General features: G+C 37.8%; 1 protein-coding gene across 1 annotated transcript; it reads right to left on the bottom strand.

Moving 5' to 3' along the window:
• Positions 1-3,385: 3,385 nt before the first annotated feature.
• LOC310649104 (vomeronasal type-2 receptor 26-like) lies at positions 3,386-12,194 on the bottom strand (the record flags this gene model as incomplete). The annotated part of the gene is made up of 6 exons (XM_083377376.1): positions 3,386-4,287; positions 4,871-4,997; positions 5,527-5,754; positions 5,860-6,705; positions 8,820-9,111; positions 11,971-12,194. The coding sequence occupies 6 exons, from the start codon at positions 12,192-12,194 to the stop codon at positions 3,386-3,388; spliced, it is 2,619 nt and encodes an 872-aa protein (XP_083233502.1).
• Positions 12,195-17,784: the final 5,590 nt, after the last annotated feature.

Here is a 17,784-nt window from a genome sequence, read left to right as displayed (position 1 = left end):
TACTCTTTAACATCTTCATCAATGATTTGGAGGAGGGGATAGATGAGGAACTCATCAAATTTGCACATGACACCAAGCTGGCAGGAATAGCCAATACTCCAGCAGATAGGTTTAAGAAACAGAAAGATCTTGACAGACTTGAACATTGGATGCTATCTAACAAAATGAAATTTAATGGTGAAAAAAGTAATGAACAGGTACAGTAGGTGGTACTCAATAATAGTAATTGTGAGAGGGATCTTGGAGTCCTAGTGGACAAATATGAGCCAGCAGTGTGCTGCAGCTGCCCAAAAAGCCAACACAGTGCTAGGCTGCATTAAGAGAGGGATAGACTTAGTGGTGGGATTCAGCCAGTTCGCACCACTTTGACAGAACTGGTAGCTAATTTTTTTGTTGCCCAGGCCCAGAATGGACTTCCAGAAACAGCATTCACACAGAGAACCATTTGTTCACATATTTGAATCCCACCACTTGATAGAATTGAGATCATGTGAAGTGTTAATACCACTTTACAATGCCTTGGTAAGTCCACACTTGGAATATTGCATCCAGTTTTTTTCACCACGTTATAAAAAAGATGTTGAGACTCTAGAACAGGCATGTCAAATTTGCAACATCATGTGACATCGTGTGACATATTGGGACTTTTTCCCCATTGCCAGCAAGTGTGACACATCCAGCCACAGGCCAGCAGTTTGACATGCCTGCTCTAGAAAGAGTGCAGAAAAGAGCAACAAAGTTGATCAGGGGACTGGAGGCTAAAACATATTGTAGTGTAACACATATAAAGAACAGTGGCTGGAATTGGGTATGTCTAGTTTAATGAAATGAAGGATTAGGGGTGACATGATAGCAGTGTTCCAATATCTCAGGGATTGCCACAAAAAAGAGGGAGTCAAGCTATTCTCCAAAGCACCTGAAGGCAGGACAAGAAGCAATGGATGAAAACTAATCAAGAACAGAAGCCACCTAGAACTGAGAAGGAGTTTCCTGACAGAACAATTAATCAGTGGAACAACCTGCCTCCAGAAGTTGTGAATGCTCCAACAGTGGAAGTTTTTAAGAAGAAATTGGACAAACATTTGTCTGAAATGGTATAGGTTTTCCTGCCTAAGCAGGGGGTTGAACTAGAAGACCTCCAAGGTCCCTTCCAACTCTGTTATTCTATTCTATTGTTTTTTTAGAACTTCCAATGTTATGTTTTGAGATTTAGCAGACATGATAAAGATGAACAATTTTCAACATTTTGTGGCTCTTTCCTCCAAATTCTCTTGTTTTCCTCTTCCAAAACTAGTTTTTTTTTTAAACTGCCCACTTTTTCCTGTAGAGTAGGAAGTGGATGAGATGATTCTATATGATCTAACCTGAGCAAGTTTGGACTTATTTCCTTGCTTCCCTCTAAATTCTTGCAATAGACAGTTTGCTTAAACAAAGATCATAGAAAGATAGAATTGGGAAATATCTTGGAAGTCTGCTAATCCCTCATGCCATCTTAGGTAAATGGGTGTCCAACATTTGCTTTAAAATTTCTAGTGATGGAACTTCTTTGAGTCTAGGAGGAAGGTTGTTCCACTACTTCATAGTTCTCAGAGTGAGCTATGAATCCACGTTATAAACAAGACATTGAGACTTTGAAAAGAGCAACTAAGTGAAGAAAAAAGCAAATAAGATATTTAAGGGTCTGGAAACTAAACCATATGAAGAACGGCTGCAGTTTGGCTAGTTTAGAAAAAAGAAGGGTGACACGATAACAGTGTTCCAATATTTGAGGTGCTACCACAAAGAAGAGGGGGAGTCATCTTATTTTCCAAAGCACCAGAATGCAAGACAAGAAACAATGGATGGGAACTAATCAAGGAGAGAAGCAACTTGGAATTAAGGAGAAACTTCATAACAGTGAGAATAATTAAGCAGTGGAATAGCTTGCCTTCAGAATTTTTGGGTGTTTCATCACTGGAGGCTTTTAAGAAGAGACTGGATAATCACTTGTCTGAAATGGTTTAGGGTTTCCTGCAGGGGGAGGGAGGGGATTTGACTAAAAGGCCTCCAAGATCCCTTCCAGCTCTGTTCGCTATTGGCCTATTGAGGGAAAATGCTCCTTAGTTCAAGTTTAGATATCTCACTGCAAAGTTTCTGTGTACATTTCTAATTCAACACTGACATCTTGTGGTATTACTAGCAAAGTTAGTGAATGGGCGGAGTAATGCTTGACTTTTCACTAGGAAAATAGTACTATTGTGTATACGTTTCTGGTCCAACACTGATATCTTGTGGTATTAACTAGCATTTAATGTGTGCCAGTATGCACAGTTATTGAACAAAGTAAAAGTGGGATAAGATGCAAAATTTCAGGTGCTGGTACTTACCTTTAAAGCCCTACATGGCTTAGGCCCAGGATATCTGCAGGACCGTCTGCTGCCGGGAACAACTTCCCATCGCCCAGTGCGCTCACACAGAGAGGGCCTCCTCAGGGTGCCGTCGGCCAGACAATGTCGGCTGGCGACACCCAGGGGGAGGGCCTTCTCTGTGGGAGCGCCAGCCCTTTGGAATCAACTCCCCCTTGAGCTTCGGATGGCCCCGGACCTCTGGTCCTTTCGCCGCGACCTCAAAACGTTCCTTTTCCATCAGGCTGACCTGGATTGATGATGGGTTTTAAAAAGTTTTAATTTTTAACTGTGTAATTAATATTTGGGGCTGTTATTTAATTTTTTCTTAACTTTTGTACTGTTGTTTTTATTGCTGTTAGCTGCCCTGAGTCCTCTGGAAGATAGGGCGGCATATAAGTCCCATAATAAATAAATAAATAAAATAAATAAAATATGGGATATGTTAAGGTGGAGGAGATGCCCCATTTACAATCTCTTAACTGATTTTGTCCTTTTTTCTTTGCTCTCTGCCTTTCAAATTCCTACCTTTAATGTCCTGTTTGAAGGGTGGAAGAGAAAATTGGTCAGTAACAGACCAAACAGATTTATACTTTACAAATGGACTTACAAATAAAAAGTGACAAGGAAGATATTAAAAGGAATATCTTAAGGATATAGAAAGTGCAATACAGATAATAAATACAGATAAGTAAGAAGAACGCTACTGCTTTTGCATACAACGTTCCCTGTTACACACGTTTGTACTGAATGTAAAATGATCTAAAATATATGTTTTGGTATAAATCTCTCAACATTCATTTAACTTATTGCAACTGTATTCAAAATATGCTCTTCTGCATTCACTTATGGCACTAGATATCTCTATTAGCAAATTTCCCAGGGTTTGAAATTTGGAAACTGAAAATAATGGAGAATAAAGTAAGTTTATTCTGCTGTTACTCCCCAAGATATTCAGTCTTCTTATAAAAGGGAGGAAATTCTAATTCTTTATACTGCACTTATTTCTTTTTCTTTATTAGTTGCTCCCTGAGATTCAGATCAGGTCTTAGTAAAATCACATAGCATTTGGGGAAAAAGATACAACTTAGTAAGCCAGTGCTGGAGGCAAAGATAGAGAAGACCTCCACAATTACCATATATTTTCCTTTAGTACTAATGTAGGTTGGAACAAAGGACAGCCAGACACTGCAGAAGACCAACATGCTAAACGTGATGAACTTGGCTTCGTTGAAACTATCAGGTAAGTTTTTTGCTAAAAAGGCCACAAAGAAAGATACAATGGAAAGGAAGCCCGTATATCCTAGAACACAATAGAACATTTTAGTTGAACCTTCATTACATTCCAGCACTATCTCTCCCTCAAATGTGTGCATGTCAACATCAGGGAATGGTGGTGAGGATCCTAGCCAAATGGCCAAAATGCCTGCTTGAACAAGGGAACAGGAAAGAACAATAAAAATTGGCAGTTTTCTCCCCATCCATTTTTTCATCTTGGAATGTGGTTGGATGGCCAAAAAAGCCAGGATCACCATAATAGTTTTTGCTAATATGCATGAAATTGCCACTGAGAAGATGATGCCAAAGGATGTTTGTCGAAGAAGACAAGTTATTTGAATGGGTCGGTCAAAGAAGAAGAATGCAGAAAGGAAGGAGAGAATTAGGGATATAAGAAGACTGTAGCTGAGACTTTGGTTGTTGGCTTTGATGATGGGAGTGTGCTGGTGCTTAATAAAAACTCCCAGCACAAAAGATGCAGTCAATGAAAGGGAGATAGCAAATGAAGCCGAGGTGATCCCCAAAGGTTCTTTAAAAGAGAGAAAATGTATAACTTTAGGAATGCACAGGTCTTCCCCATCTTTTACATAGTGATCTTCTGGGCAACTGATACAGTCATCCATATCTGAAAAAGAAACAGGTGAAAAATCTTAGTCACGGATCTTTGCAGCCAAGAGCCTTGAGATACTTTGGTAGTTGGTTCTATCAAACACTGGAAAAGAAAATGTTTTCTGCCTTAAAGCAAGGGTCAAAAGGTTGTGATGGAAAGAAGGTCACTTCCATCTGTCAATGATCCATGTCAAGTGCGGGGGAAATCAAGAAATCCAGGGAGTTCAAATGAATATAAGGGTTTGTTGCAAGCTTAAGCTCTCTACAAGAATCTGAACTACTAACAGTCAAAGCAACTTGGAGTAGATAAGAGTCTCTCTCTCTCTCTCTCTCTCTCTCTCTCACACACACACACACACAGGGCAGCCTTTAAAGACTATTTACTTAATCATATACTGCATTTCTCCAATTTTTTAATTGTTAATTCATCATCGTGCTTTTTCTCTTGCTGATTATTCTAAATTGATTTATAAAAATTTGAAAGGGAGTGAGTTTTCTGTTTCTACATGAATGGAATGAAGAAGAGGCAGTCAAGCAATGACTGAAGTAAAACTTCATTAGGTCTCATTTCTGGCACGCTTAAAATGGGGCAGACATACCCATCAGATGGGAAATCTTTCCTTCTTCACATTGAAAACAATCATAGCAGCAGAAGGGCTTGGCTTCCTTCTTGACCTTCCGAAATCCAGGCTGGCAGGGATCATTGCACAGAGAAGTAGGGGGTACCTGTCCAAAAATATTAGGATGGAGAAAAGATCAATTTTGGTTTTCATCTGTCAGCTGCTCAGAATAATGGAACGAAGAGTTTTCACATAAAGTTGGATGCTCTTGGCTATAAGAATTTGCAAGGTTTGTACCCCATGTCTCAGTTCATTATTCATCCGCCTCCCCAAAATTCTTCTTACTAACTAATAATTTACTGTTTAAAATATGCTGGTGGCCACTTTTAATCTGTTTAAAATTTCTCAAATATGAAATCTGCTACCACCCTGTTCAAATAGATAGCAAGATGGGCAGAATATAAATTAAATGAACAAATACAGCAAATAGATGATAGATAGATAGATAGATAGATAGATAGATAGATAGATAGATAGATAGATAGATAGATAGATGATAGATAGATAGATAGATAGATAGATAGATAGATAGATAGATAGATAGATAGATAGATAGATGAATAAGCAGCAAGCAAGCTGCTAGCTACCAAGCAAGTAAGCAAACCATTATTTCAGCACAATAATGTTTTTGCTACCTGGGTGAAATCTGCATGCCACTGGATTCTTTCATCAGTCACCACCAATTCTTTCTGTAGCAGTGTTTTAGGATTCACTCTTCCCACTTTCACCTTGGTGTAAGAGCCATTTGGAAAAGTGATCAAGTTGACAAGATCAAATCCATCCAGGACTTCTCCATGTTCATTCAAGGTCACCTCATCTCCAACACTGTTGTTGAAAGAGATTTTTTGAACAACTGAATGGAGCTTGGGGGGAAAAAGTGTAAACAATTATAAAAGGCCCACAGAAAATATTTCCACAAGTAATAAACCCTGCACTTTGTAGCAGTAAGGTTAGGAAGGAGTTGTTACCTGCCAGGGTTCAATGTCTTGAGAGATTGGTATTGCCTTAGATCTGTGGTTGGATGAATACATCATATCTAAGGCATGTGCCATGACATAAACTGCATTGTAGATGCTGTAACTGTGACCAGTCATGCCCATTTCAAAGAAAGGTGTAGGAAGATTCTGCAACATCTCTTCTCCAGTACATAAATTTGTTGTGGTTGAGTTGGAAATGAAACAACTGAAAGCATTTTCCCAAAAATTGTTGATGAAACTCTTTTCATTTGCCAAAGAAGGCTTTACTTTCTGAAGAAATTCTTCAAAGGCTAAAACTTTCTTTGAGTGAATTGAAAAGGAAAGGGTACCATGGAAGATCTGTATATCAAAATGTTTTTGAAAGTTGTTGAATACAAAATCAATTTGGGCTGTTGCAATCCACACTTTTCCTGAAGAATGTTTGGACGTCTGTTTTGGAGTTAGCATGTCATTCCACCATAAAAGATCTGCCAGCCAGAACAAGGTTACACTTTCTCCATATACAATGACTGCATTGGCTCTGCTGTTTTGGAAATCTGAGATGTGATTAGGAATTTTTTCAAGAATTTCTTCTATACTGCACATTGGATGAGTTTTTGGAATTCTTTTTATGAAGGCAGAACATATTCCCTGCTGAGAAAGTTTGGGTTGCAAAACCTCCAAGAAATGTTCTCCACTTTGGTCATCAATACTGACAAGGCCAACCCATTTCCACCTGAAATGCAGAAGTAACTGTACTATTCCCCAAAGTTGAAGGGCTTCATTTGGAACCATGCGATAAAAAGAAGAGAAGTCAGAATCATAAATTACTGTTGGTTGAAATGAACCATAAGAAAGCTAGAGAAAAAAGACATATGTTTCAAAGAGGAATGAAATGGAAAGATGACAAAACCCTGCATAGCATCCATCCGTCTGTCTGTCTGACATCTATCTATCTATCTATCTATCTATCTATCTATCTATCTATCTATCTATCTATCCTCTATCTATCTATCTATCTATCTATCTATCTATCCATCCATCCATCCATCCATCCATCCATCCATCCATCCATCTATCCATCTAATATCTATCATCTATCTATCCATCCATTATCTATCTATCTATCTATCTATCTATCTATCTATCTATCTATCTATCTATCTATCTATCTATCATCTATCTATCTATCTATCTATCTATCTATCTATCTATCTATCTATCCATCTACTGTATCTATCTTTCCATTTATCAAGTATCCATCTATCTCATTTCAGTGGAATATTGAATGTTGATGAGTTATTTGATGGAAAAATCTCTTTGTTATGGTCTGATGTTTTGCGTCTCACCCTCATAAAGAGCCATGGTGGTATAGTGGTTACAATGCAGTACTGCAGGCTAACTCACCACTCACTCCAGGAGTTCAATTCTGAGTGGCTCAAGGTTGACTCAGACCTCCATCCTTCTAAGGTCAGTAAAATGAGGATCTAGATTGTTGGGGGCGATATGCTAACTCTGTGAACTGCTTAGAGAGGGCTCTAAAGCATTGTGAAGCGATATAAGTCTAAGTGCTATTGCTATTCTAAAGCTATTATTTTTCTTATTGTTCTTCATCATTACTCTCTTTCCACTGGATTAGGAGCAATAGCAAAGAGAACAATTTGATCACCAACTTGTACTCCATTTGGAGAATTGGAATGTAATCCTTAACATATAGTAATGGCATAGAATTTCAAGAAGTATGAGTACTTAATTCCCCCCCCCAATATTTGTGAGTTTGTATGTGTCTGTGTTTGCGTGTATGCATGCACATATACATGCACACACACATTAGCTGGAGTAGTCTGCTGTGTCCATATCATACAGTTTTTATGATAATACATTTTTTCATATAATAATGTTTTTCCTATCACTTAAAGAAATTGATGATAGCAATATTTTTGAACTCATCAAGTAGCTGTAGTGTAATTTATAAAATGTTATTCTGTACTATTATTTTTTCAGGCTTAAATGTACTACAAAGCTTATATATAATTTTTATTAAAGAAAATATAAATTAACATAAAATAAGAGAAAGATTAGGAAAAAATCAAAGAGAAAGCTAAAAATAGCTTTGAAAACAAAAAAAGATGCAAAGAAGTAATTTCACATTTTGTTTTCAGCAATTATATGTAAAATCTAGCTCTTATTCTAACTCTCCTCTTTATATAATCAATTGTGTCTAATCACCCAAACCATAAATCATACGTTCATTTTCTGTTTCATACAAAACATTTATAAGTGGTTTCCAGTCAGCAATATATGTACAGTAGATACTGTCTTTGATCAAACAAGTCAATTTGGCCATCCATTACGGCTAAAATCTATCATCTTCATGAACTATTCCTCCATTGTAGATAATGCCAAATCTTTCCGACTTTGTGCACACAGTAATCTTGCTACAGTTATCACACACAAAAACAAAGCTCAATGACTTTTTCCCCAAGTGTTGGTCCATCAAACCCAAAAGACAAACTTCTGATCTCAATTGTATATTAATCTTTAAAATCCTCTGAATCAATTTGCTTATTTGAATCTGGAATTTTCTAGCTTTTTTTTACATCTCCACCAAATATGAGAAAAGGTCCCATCTTGTTGTTCACATTTCAACATAATTGTACAATTTACATACAAGGTAATTTCTCTGGTGACATATACCAATGGTACATCATTTTATATAAAAAAAACTCTGTCTCAACTGGTTGTAATTAAGGGAGAATTTCTCAGTTAATAAGTGTTTTTACAAAACACACAAAAAGACACATATTCAGGGATCACGATGCACTTATTTATGTCTTCATATACTAAATCCTTTTTCTTGAATCATGCAACCTTATTTTTTGATGGTCAACTCACTTACCAGGAGGCAATGAGAAGAAGGGATTAAGTATCAGATTATCACAAATGTCCTGGTGCCCATCCATAGTTCTTACCTGGGGAACCTTGTAAAGGCCCAAGACATCTTCTATACACAAGGAAGTATCAGCACTTAGTCCACCAATGACACCTATTAATTTTTGACTGCTTCCACACTTGTAGTTGGGAAGAAACTGATGTGAGTTGGAGAGCAGGTCCAAAGTGGCACGGAAGGTTGTCCTTGAATCAGTGTAGCTGTCATGGATGTGGAACCCAAGAGTTACATTGGGTAAGAGCTCAGGATTCCCATTGATCTCATCAATGGCGAAGACCAAGGCTAGGATATGTTGGATGAACTTTGTGATCAATCTGCAAAGAAAGAGATTGGATGCTTGTAGGCAGAAATTAAAATTAACTAATTTTAATTATTTATTGTTTCCCTTTAGAAACAATAAAATAGGCCATAGTTACCACCCAAGTGATTACATCCATGAACTATGCACCGGATTTATGGAACCATCTTCCGGTTGAGCTCCGGATGGCGCCCGATCTCCGCTCCTTCCGGCGCGACCTTAAAACCCATCTCTTTAAACAAGCGGGCCTGGCCTGATGGGACGGGGTGGGATTTTTATAAATGACTTCAATTTTAAATTTGTATTATTTATGGGCATTGTTTAATCATGTTTTAATAATTTTAATTTTTGTATCTAATTTTTTATGTATTGCCCTGTTCACCGCCCTGAGTCTCTTGAGAGAAGGGCGGTATATAAATTAAATTAATAAATAAATAAATAAATTAAATAAAAAAGTGCTAGTCAGCAGCCAGATCAGATCTATATCCTCATCACTGAGCTATAGCAATTGAGGATTTCAATGGCAATTATGCTGACTTAACTTCATCAAATAATACGCTCTTTGTATGGAATTGCATTCAATGCAAGAACAACCTAAACAATAGATTTTATTCATTTCTTATCCCCGTGAATTGAATTCAGGCTTAATTATCCTCAAAAAATTAAATGGAATTGAAATTATTCTGGCCATAATTACAGTGGGTCCAGTCCAAGCATAAATAAATCTGGATCCAGATGTATGACGTTAGCATTTCTTATTAAACTTTTACTGATCCTAATTCTGAAGTTAGTTAACACAACGTAGGTATTCCTTAATGGAACTGGAACAACTGGATCTGTGACTTTCATTCATTTACTAATTTCTGTTCACCCCTCAAATGTAATGCAATTTTCTCTTGGCTACTGTTTTAATTTCATTCCTTTTCTTGTTTTCTATGAATGTGATCTTTTGAGAAATGTATTTTTATGGTACAGACTTATCAAAGAACTATGCCAGATATATAATAATCTATTCTCAGTTCTGTTCATGGTTTCTTCAAAATTGTATTAATGTACTAGACAGCTGATAGAAGGGACATAAGAATCTCTCCCCAAGGCAGTTCTGATTCAGCCCTGGATTTGAATGTTCTTCAGCACACCAACTAGAAAGAAATTAGGGTGACAGAATATCTGCCTCAGTAGATTTGGGGTACTGGATAATTCCAGTAATAATACCATTAGTTTGATTGTTCTATAGGTATGTCTTGCCTATGTATGTACTGTATGTCTTGGATAGGATTAAAATGATTTTTTTTTAATACATTTCCGTACTAGTTGCTCTGGAGGATCCTCAATGGTCTTGAATCCATTGCTGCACTACTAAAATACAGCTGGAATGTTAAAGTAATCTTTTTATCCAGGAATTTAAATTGTTGCCTTCTTCTGACTATAACTCAGCATGTATAATAATGTATAACATGTATAATTTGTCTAACAAATTCTAGCAATGAAGATCTGAAATTGAGAGAGGGGTTAAATTGAAACATGTTTAAATGAAAGTGAGCTGTTATATAATGAAAAAGTAGAAGAGACATGAAAATATCTCTCCAAGACACTTCTGAGTCAACCTTGGCTTTGAAAGTTCTCCAAGAAACCAACTAGAAAGAAATTAGGATGATAGAACCTCTGTCTCAGTAGAGATTAGACACTGGACAAATACAGATATTGCTGTGTTACCATTATTTTGGGTGCACCTTTCTACTCTTTTCCAGCTTTATAGCATTCATTTAAGACCAGAAATCATCTAAAAGAGAATGCAGTTTTCCAGATGAGCTTTCAATAGAGCATTTCTGCAAAAGCATTGTATAGTATTATTTCAGATGCCTGGTACAGAAACAATAATAATATCTTTTTCACAGATTCTACACAATAATATATTTCAACTGATGTTATCCAAAACTGATTCCCCAACTGCATGTCCATTTCAATATTTTAGGACTGAATGTCCTTAGAAGCTATTTTTATTTCTGAAACATCTTTTGGACCAATGGAAATTTTAGGAGGGATGTTTGCTATTAGAGGAGAAAAAAATGAAATACATGTCCGCCCCCCCCCCAAAAAAGAAATTAATGTTTAGCGGGATTGTTGATTTCCCATTTCATTTTTTAAAAACCCACTATGTTGCTGCAGGAGAACTATCCTTTGTGGAATCTTTCAGGAAACAAGAAGTGATAGAGTTAAATCTGGATGATTAGGAATGAATAGGCATACCAGAACTATGGTGGATGAATCTAGATGTCTACTATTTTTATTTATTTTTATTTTAATTCCATTTATATCCCGCCCTTCTCCAAAGACTCAGGGCGGCTTACAAGCTTAGCAGTAGCCTTCATTCTATGTATATGACTGCTTGTTAGGGTTTTCACACACACCCCAAGCAGCATTATTACAAAGTCAGCTTAATTGCCCCCAACAATCTGGGTCCTCATTTTACCTACCTCGGAAGGATGGAAGGCTGAGTCAACCTTGAGCCTGGTGGGATGTGAACCTGCACTAATTGCAGGCAGCTGGTGTTACTTAAGGAGGCGTTAGCCCACTGCTCCACCAAGGCTCTTACTATATGGTTCTAAATACATAAATCTCTTCTTGCCATGTGATGATCCACGAGAAAGAAGAGGGAACAGAGAAAAAGTCAGAATATATGTGGCATATATTATTTTAGTTAATTTATTTTATGAATGTCTGGCAATAGCAAGTAATTTTCTCTTATCCTTTGGGATGTCACTACAATGCCATCCTAAGAAATTTGTATGCCACCAATAATAAACAAACAAAGGGGAGAGCCTCTAGTCATCACTGAAAGCTTTGTGAGGAAGGGAGAAAATGGGTTTCTTACATTGGAACGTATATCCAGTCTTGAGAAGGAAGTTTTGTAAATGTTATCTCAGAAAAAATAGGAATGATGTGAGAGGTAACCCCACCGATGAAGATGTCACCTGGTTTATGCCACTCAAGCAAGATACGCTGAGGTTCACTTTGCATGCATTTAACAGAATTTGCTTTGCCCACTGTGTTAGGAAGCAGCAGCAGCAGGATTGCCAATACTGCAAACCTCCTCATTTCTAATGCTAAACCTTCACCTAAGATGCAGTTTTTCCCATATCTGTTTACTGTGTCAGCCCAGTTTATGAAACAAGCTCCCCTGCTCTGCTAAGAGATGTATTACAGTGGGAAATAGAGATTATGAAAGCATGCACTGAAAGGTATTCAAGAGAGAGCTATCTTAAGCATAACTATAATATCATCAGGACAAGCTGACATGAGTTTATGGCAGATTCCTGCTACACCAAGTCCCTAATTTCATGGTCCTGTTTTGTTTATATTGACATTTCTGCTTTTTCTCTTCAAATCCTTTAAACGTCCACAAGGCCACCAGAACTCTGGCTAGACAAGTTGATAACACCAGTGATTTCCATAATTATAATAATTATTTTAGGAAAGTGCAAAAACATTGAAGCAAACAAGTTGACCTTAACTCAACTATGCACCAGTTGTTACATTGAATGAATCTCCTGAAACCTAGTGACTGAATCATAAAGTACATCTCAAAGTACTTTATTTCCCTTTGGAACTGAATGCCACCTGCTTCTTTTTTCTGAAGATACACATAGGGTCACTTTTACCCTTGCTATGGTTACTGGAACTCAGTTCTAATCACTTTCATAAAGCTATTATTTGTACATTTCTAGCATCACCCACACTCTTCTCCATATTGTATTGCCCCTCTAAGAAAGAATTAACAGGAAGAGAACTGTTGTGATTCAGGGTCAGCCTATGGGTTTGGCAGTTGGGTCGGACGATTCAGAGGAGGAGGAGGGGGGTGTTGGAGAGCCTCCAGAGGATAGACCTGAGGCTCCACAGAGCCCTCAGCCAGGCCCCTCCCATCTGGTTATGACGCAGACCCAGCTGTGTGAGCCTGACAGCATGGATGAAGATGACCCACAGCTGGCCCTGTTCAAGGACACCCGATGCAGGAGGCAGTCAATCAGGAGTAAACAGAGGAAGGCAATGGGGCACCTCGGAAGGAGGCAGAGAGAAGCCATGCCTTGAACTGTTTAAAAGGGGAATGTGTGGGAGGGCTGGTTTGCTGAAGGCAACCGTTTGAATAGCTCCTGTTTCATGGTTCGTGTTTCTGTTTGCTCTGTTTGCTCTGTTTTATGTTAATAAATTTGGCAGGCTTAGTTCCAGCCTCTTGCCGTTTTGTAAAGGGGTTGTCCCTGCCTTTTCTGCAGGGCCAGTAGTAGGCTGGTACAGAACAAGAACTTGGATCAATTGGGAGTAAGATCAAGGATAGGAGAATCCAATTTCCAATGTGTCCTGTAATGTAATTTCTCCTAAAAAGTTACCCTCTTCCAATAAGAAAAGACTAGGCGTTCTGGTAAAATGGAATTGCCTCCCTAGGTGCCAAGTCACTACTTTGGTTAGGAATCACCATGATATTTTCTTTAACAGAGTCATTCATGAGTTTAGATGGGAAACAAGGTCAAATCCATTTTCATCTAAACAACTTAGCAAATGAAGGGACTTTCACACAGGTCATGCCTAATGTCAGTAATTACACACCCTGATTTGTGTGTCTATACTACCATCTTCTTTTAAAATCAGCCATCTAGCTCTCATTCCAGCTATGAAATGGGATACTGCCATGATGACATGTCTTCCTCCATTAGGTGTTATTCTCTCATGCTACACTGACATTTTGCAATATTGCCGAAGTGGTCATATTGAAGCATGTCTGATGGTGGTAAGGTACCAAGGCAACTTGGCTGCAGAAAAGAGGAATATTCCAGGAATGGGGATTAGGTAGGAATTCTCACCTTCTCTATTAGCACTTCCTATGGGCCAGGTTCTGAACTAGTGGCTAGCGGGCTGACTTTCCCAATCCTTAAGTAACATTCATGCCAACTCTCACAGGAAATATACAAGCAGAACAGCAAAACAATAAAAAGAGTTAAAAAGAGAAACATCAGGAATCACTTTGAAGTTCTGAACCTCCTTGATAAAGAAACATGGAAATTGTGGACTGAACATGAATGAATGAATCAATGAATGAATCAATGAATACTCAAAGTAGTTACAAATGTGAGCAGAGATTTCCATAAATGAAGAAAGAGGTTTTTAAAAAAGCAAAGAAGAAGAAGAAAAATCACTCAAAGTTCCAACTAGCTACCCCAAGCAAATCTGGAGAACAACACAGTGGCCAATAGACTGAAAGAGGTTGATCTATATTCCAATACTAATATTAATATCACATGCTAGTAAAATAATGCTCAGAATCATCCAATGCAGATTAGACCCCTATCATCACCATCATCATCACCATCATCACCATCATCATCACCATCAGTCAATTGACCATAAGAGGGCTGGTGGCTCAATGGCTTAATGATGCTGGAGATGGTCTCAACTCCAGTGGTTCAAGTGCTAGCACTGCATGGCAGGATGGGCTCCTGTCACTGGCCTCAGCCTCTGTCCACCTAACAGTTCTAAACAGTTCGATGAGAGTAGATAGATAGATACCACTTGGTGGGGAGATGAACTAGTGCTCTCTGCAGGCAATCAGATTCCTAATGGCTCTGAACTTTCCTGGTTGTGGCACTCACTTGCAAAGCAGGTTGAGGAAAGGACAGGGCCTTGGGTGATGCTGCAGGAAAAGCCACTCGTCTTTCTCTCTGGTGCACAGTCAGCTCGCCCTCCTGTGGTGAATCTTGGGAAGTGTGCAAGCGAGTCCTATAATAGGGCTGATACCTTGGCAAGCCAAACTACTACTCTAAAATAGCATTGTGGTCTCCTGATTACTGTAACAACACCATATGCCAATAATAATAATCATTAATTAACCAAGAGTCTATTCTTTACTTTTACTTTAAAGCTGTTCTTTCACTAACTATTTCTGCCCTTCTTTTCTTCTCATATTATTAAGTGGTTCCGGGCAGCTTACAAACCAACATAAACACATCATAATAATAATAATAATAATAATAATAATAATAATAATAATAATAATAATAATAATAATAATAATAATAAGAAGAAGAAGAAGAAGAAGAAGAAGAAGAAGAAGAAGAAGAAGAAGAAGAAGAAGAAGAAGAAGAAGAAGAAGAAGAAGAAGAAGAAGAAGTAGTTGGAAGGGACCTTGGAGGTCATCTAGTCCAACACCCTGCTAAGGCAGGAAACCCTATACTATTTCAGAAAAATGGCTGTCCAGTCTCCTCTTAAAAACTTCCATTGTTGGAGCATTCTGGAGGCAGGTTGTTCCACTGGTTAATTGTTCTAACTGTCAGGAAGTTTCTCCTTAGTTCTAGGTTGCTTCTCTCCTTGACTAGTTTCCATCCATTGCTTCTTGTCCTGCTTTCAGGTGCTTTGGAGAATAGCTTGGCTCCCTCTTCTTTGTGGCAGCCCCTGAGATATTGGAACACTGCTATCATGTCACCCCTCACCCTTCTCTTCATTAAACTACACATACCCAATTCCAGCAACCATTCCTTATATGTTTTAGCCTCCAGTCTTCCAATCATCTTTGTTGCTCTTCTCTGTACTCTTTCTAGAATCTTGACATCTTTTTTACATCGTGGTGACCAAAACTGGATGCAGTATTCCAGGTGTGGCCTTACCAAGGCATTGTAAAGTGGTATTAGTACTTCACGTGATCTTGATTCTATCCCTCTGTTAATGCAGCCTAGCACTGTGTTGGCTTTTTTGGCAGCTGCAGCACACTGCTGGCTCATATTTAAGTGATTGTCCACTAGGACTCCGAGATCTCTCTCACAGTTACTACTACTTCCTCCATTCAATGTGGCCATGCTCATTTGTAGAGTTGACAATATCATTATAATAAATAAAAATATTATATTACACAAGTAGTCCTCGACTTACAACCACAATGGAGCCCAACAATTCTGTTGCTAAGTGAAACATTTGTTAAGTAAGGTTTGACCCATTTTATGACTTTTCTAGCCACAGGTGAATCACTGCAGTTGTTAAGTTAGTAACACGGTTGTTAAGTGAATCCGGCTTCCCCACTGACTTTGCTTGTCAGAAAGTTACATACAAAAGGTGATCACATGACCCTGGGACACTGCAACTGTCATAAATATGAATCATTTGCCAACTGTCTAAAGTTTGATCATATGACCACACAATACTGCAGTGGTCATAAGTGTGAAAAAATGGTCATAAGTCACTTTTTTAGTGCTGTTGTAACTTTGGTCTTTAAATGAACTGTTGTGAGTCAAGGACTACCTATACTGATATACTGATGTCTATATAGTACTAACTAGAGGTTAGTAACACTCTAATGTATAAAGAATTTGAACCTTTAAAGGTATACTGTACAAAAACAAAAGATTTATTATGTCTGTATTAACTATAAGTTCAAATGTCAGTGTTAATAAGCATCAAGTTGCTTGAATTTTACACCCAAGGCTAAATATACCATTAATAAACAACTGCAAATTGCATCAAAATATTTTTCTTACTATAAAGGTTTCCTACCTGAGCAGGGAGTTGGAGTAGATGACCTCCAAGGTAACTTCCAATATTATTGTTATTGTTATAGATCATCGCACATCAGCCAGATGTTCAGACTGGATTTGGCATTTTTGTCTACCTATTGATCCTTACCAAGGACCTGGGATAGGCAGATGTGGTTGTTTGAATTGATGGTATTACAGATATTGTCATAGGATGGAGGCTGTTCCTAGTAAGACTGCCTGAGAGTTTCAATGAAGCCAAGTTTATTACATGTAGCATGTTGGTCTTCTGTAGTGTTTGGGTGTCTTTTGTTCCAACTTATCTGAGTTCCAAAGGAAAATACATAGTAGCTGTGGAGATCTTCTCCATCTTGTCCTCCTGTACTGCCTTATCGTTCTTTATATTTTTTTCCAAAATCATTTTACTGAAACCTGAACTGAACAACAGGCAGCAAATAATGACTAAAAACAAATAAAACAGCAGAAGGACATCCCATTTCCTTTCTGCAGTATTTGCAATCATTTGCCTAAGAACTCTAATGTTCTCCATCATGTTTGTCTCAGGTCATGTCCTTCTATAATCTCTGCATGTTTTATAATACAGTATAGGCAGTCTTCCATTAATAACTGTCTATTTAGTGATTGAATTTACAATGGTGCTGAAAAAATTGCTTTATGACTGGTCCTCAAACTTATGATTACCACAGCATCCCCATGAGTTATTTAATTGCCATTTAGGTGTTTCACAAGCAGTACACATTTATGATGGTAGCAATATCCTAAATTCACATGATTTCCATTTGCAAGTTCACAAGGGGCTAAGAATCATTGTCAATGGAGAAGCCAGCAAATCATGATCAACACTTAGTGACCATGTTGTTTAATCACAGTGGAACACATGATATTTCACTTAATGACTGCATCACATAATGATAATTACTGGTCCCACTTGTCATTATGTGACAACTACCTACAACTTAATTTCTTTGTGACCTATTAAGTGTCTATCATCTATGACTTCATCTATCTTATGGATTAATCACACTGCTAGATCTGTGTCAAAACTTCAGGATTTTTGCCATCTCCAAATATTTCTGCTGATGAAAGAGACACTTTCTGTCACATAATTTTACTGCAGAATTTTGGAATTGTATACTTAACTGGGCACAAAATGCTTA

This window comes from Vipera ursinii, assembly GCF_947247035.1.
Source record: "Vipera ursinii genome assembly, chromosome: Z".
Classification (NCBI taxonomy): domain Eukaryota; kingdom Metazoa; phylum Chordata; class Lepidosauria; order Squamata; family Viperidae; genus Vipera; species Vipera ursinii.
Note: the sequence above shows the minus strand (reverse complement) of the source record. Positions and strands in the feature narration are given on the sequence as shown.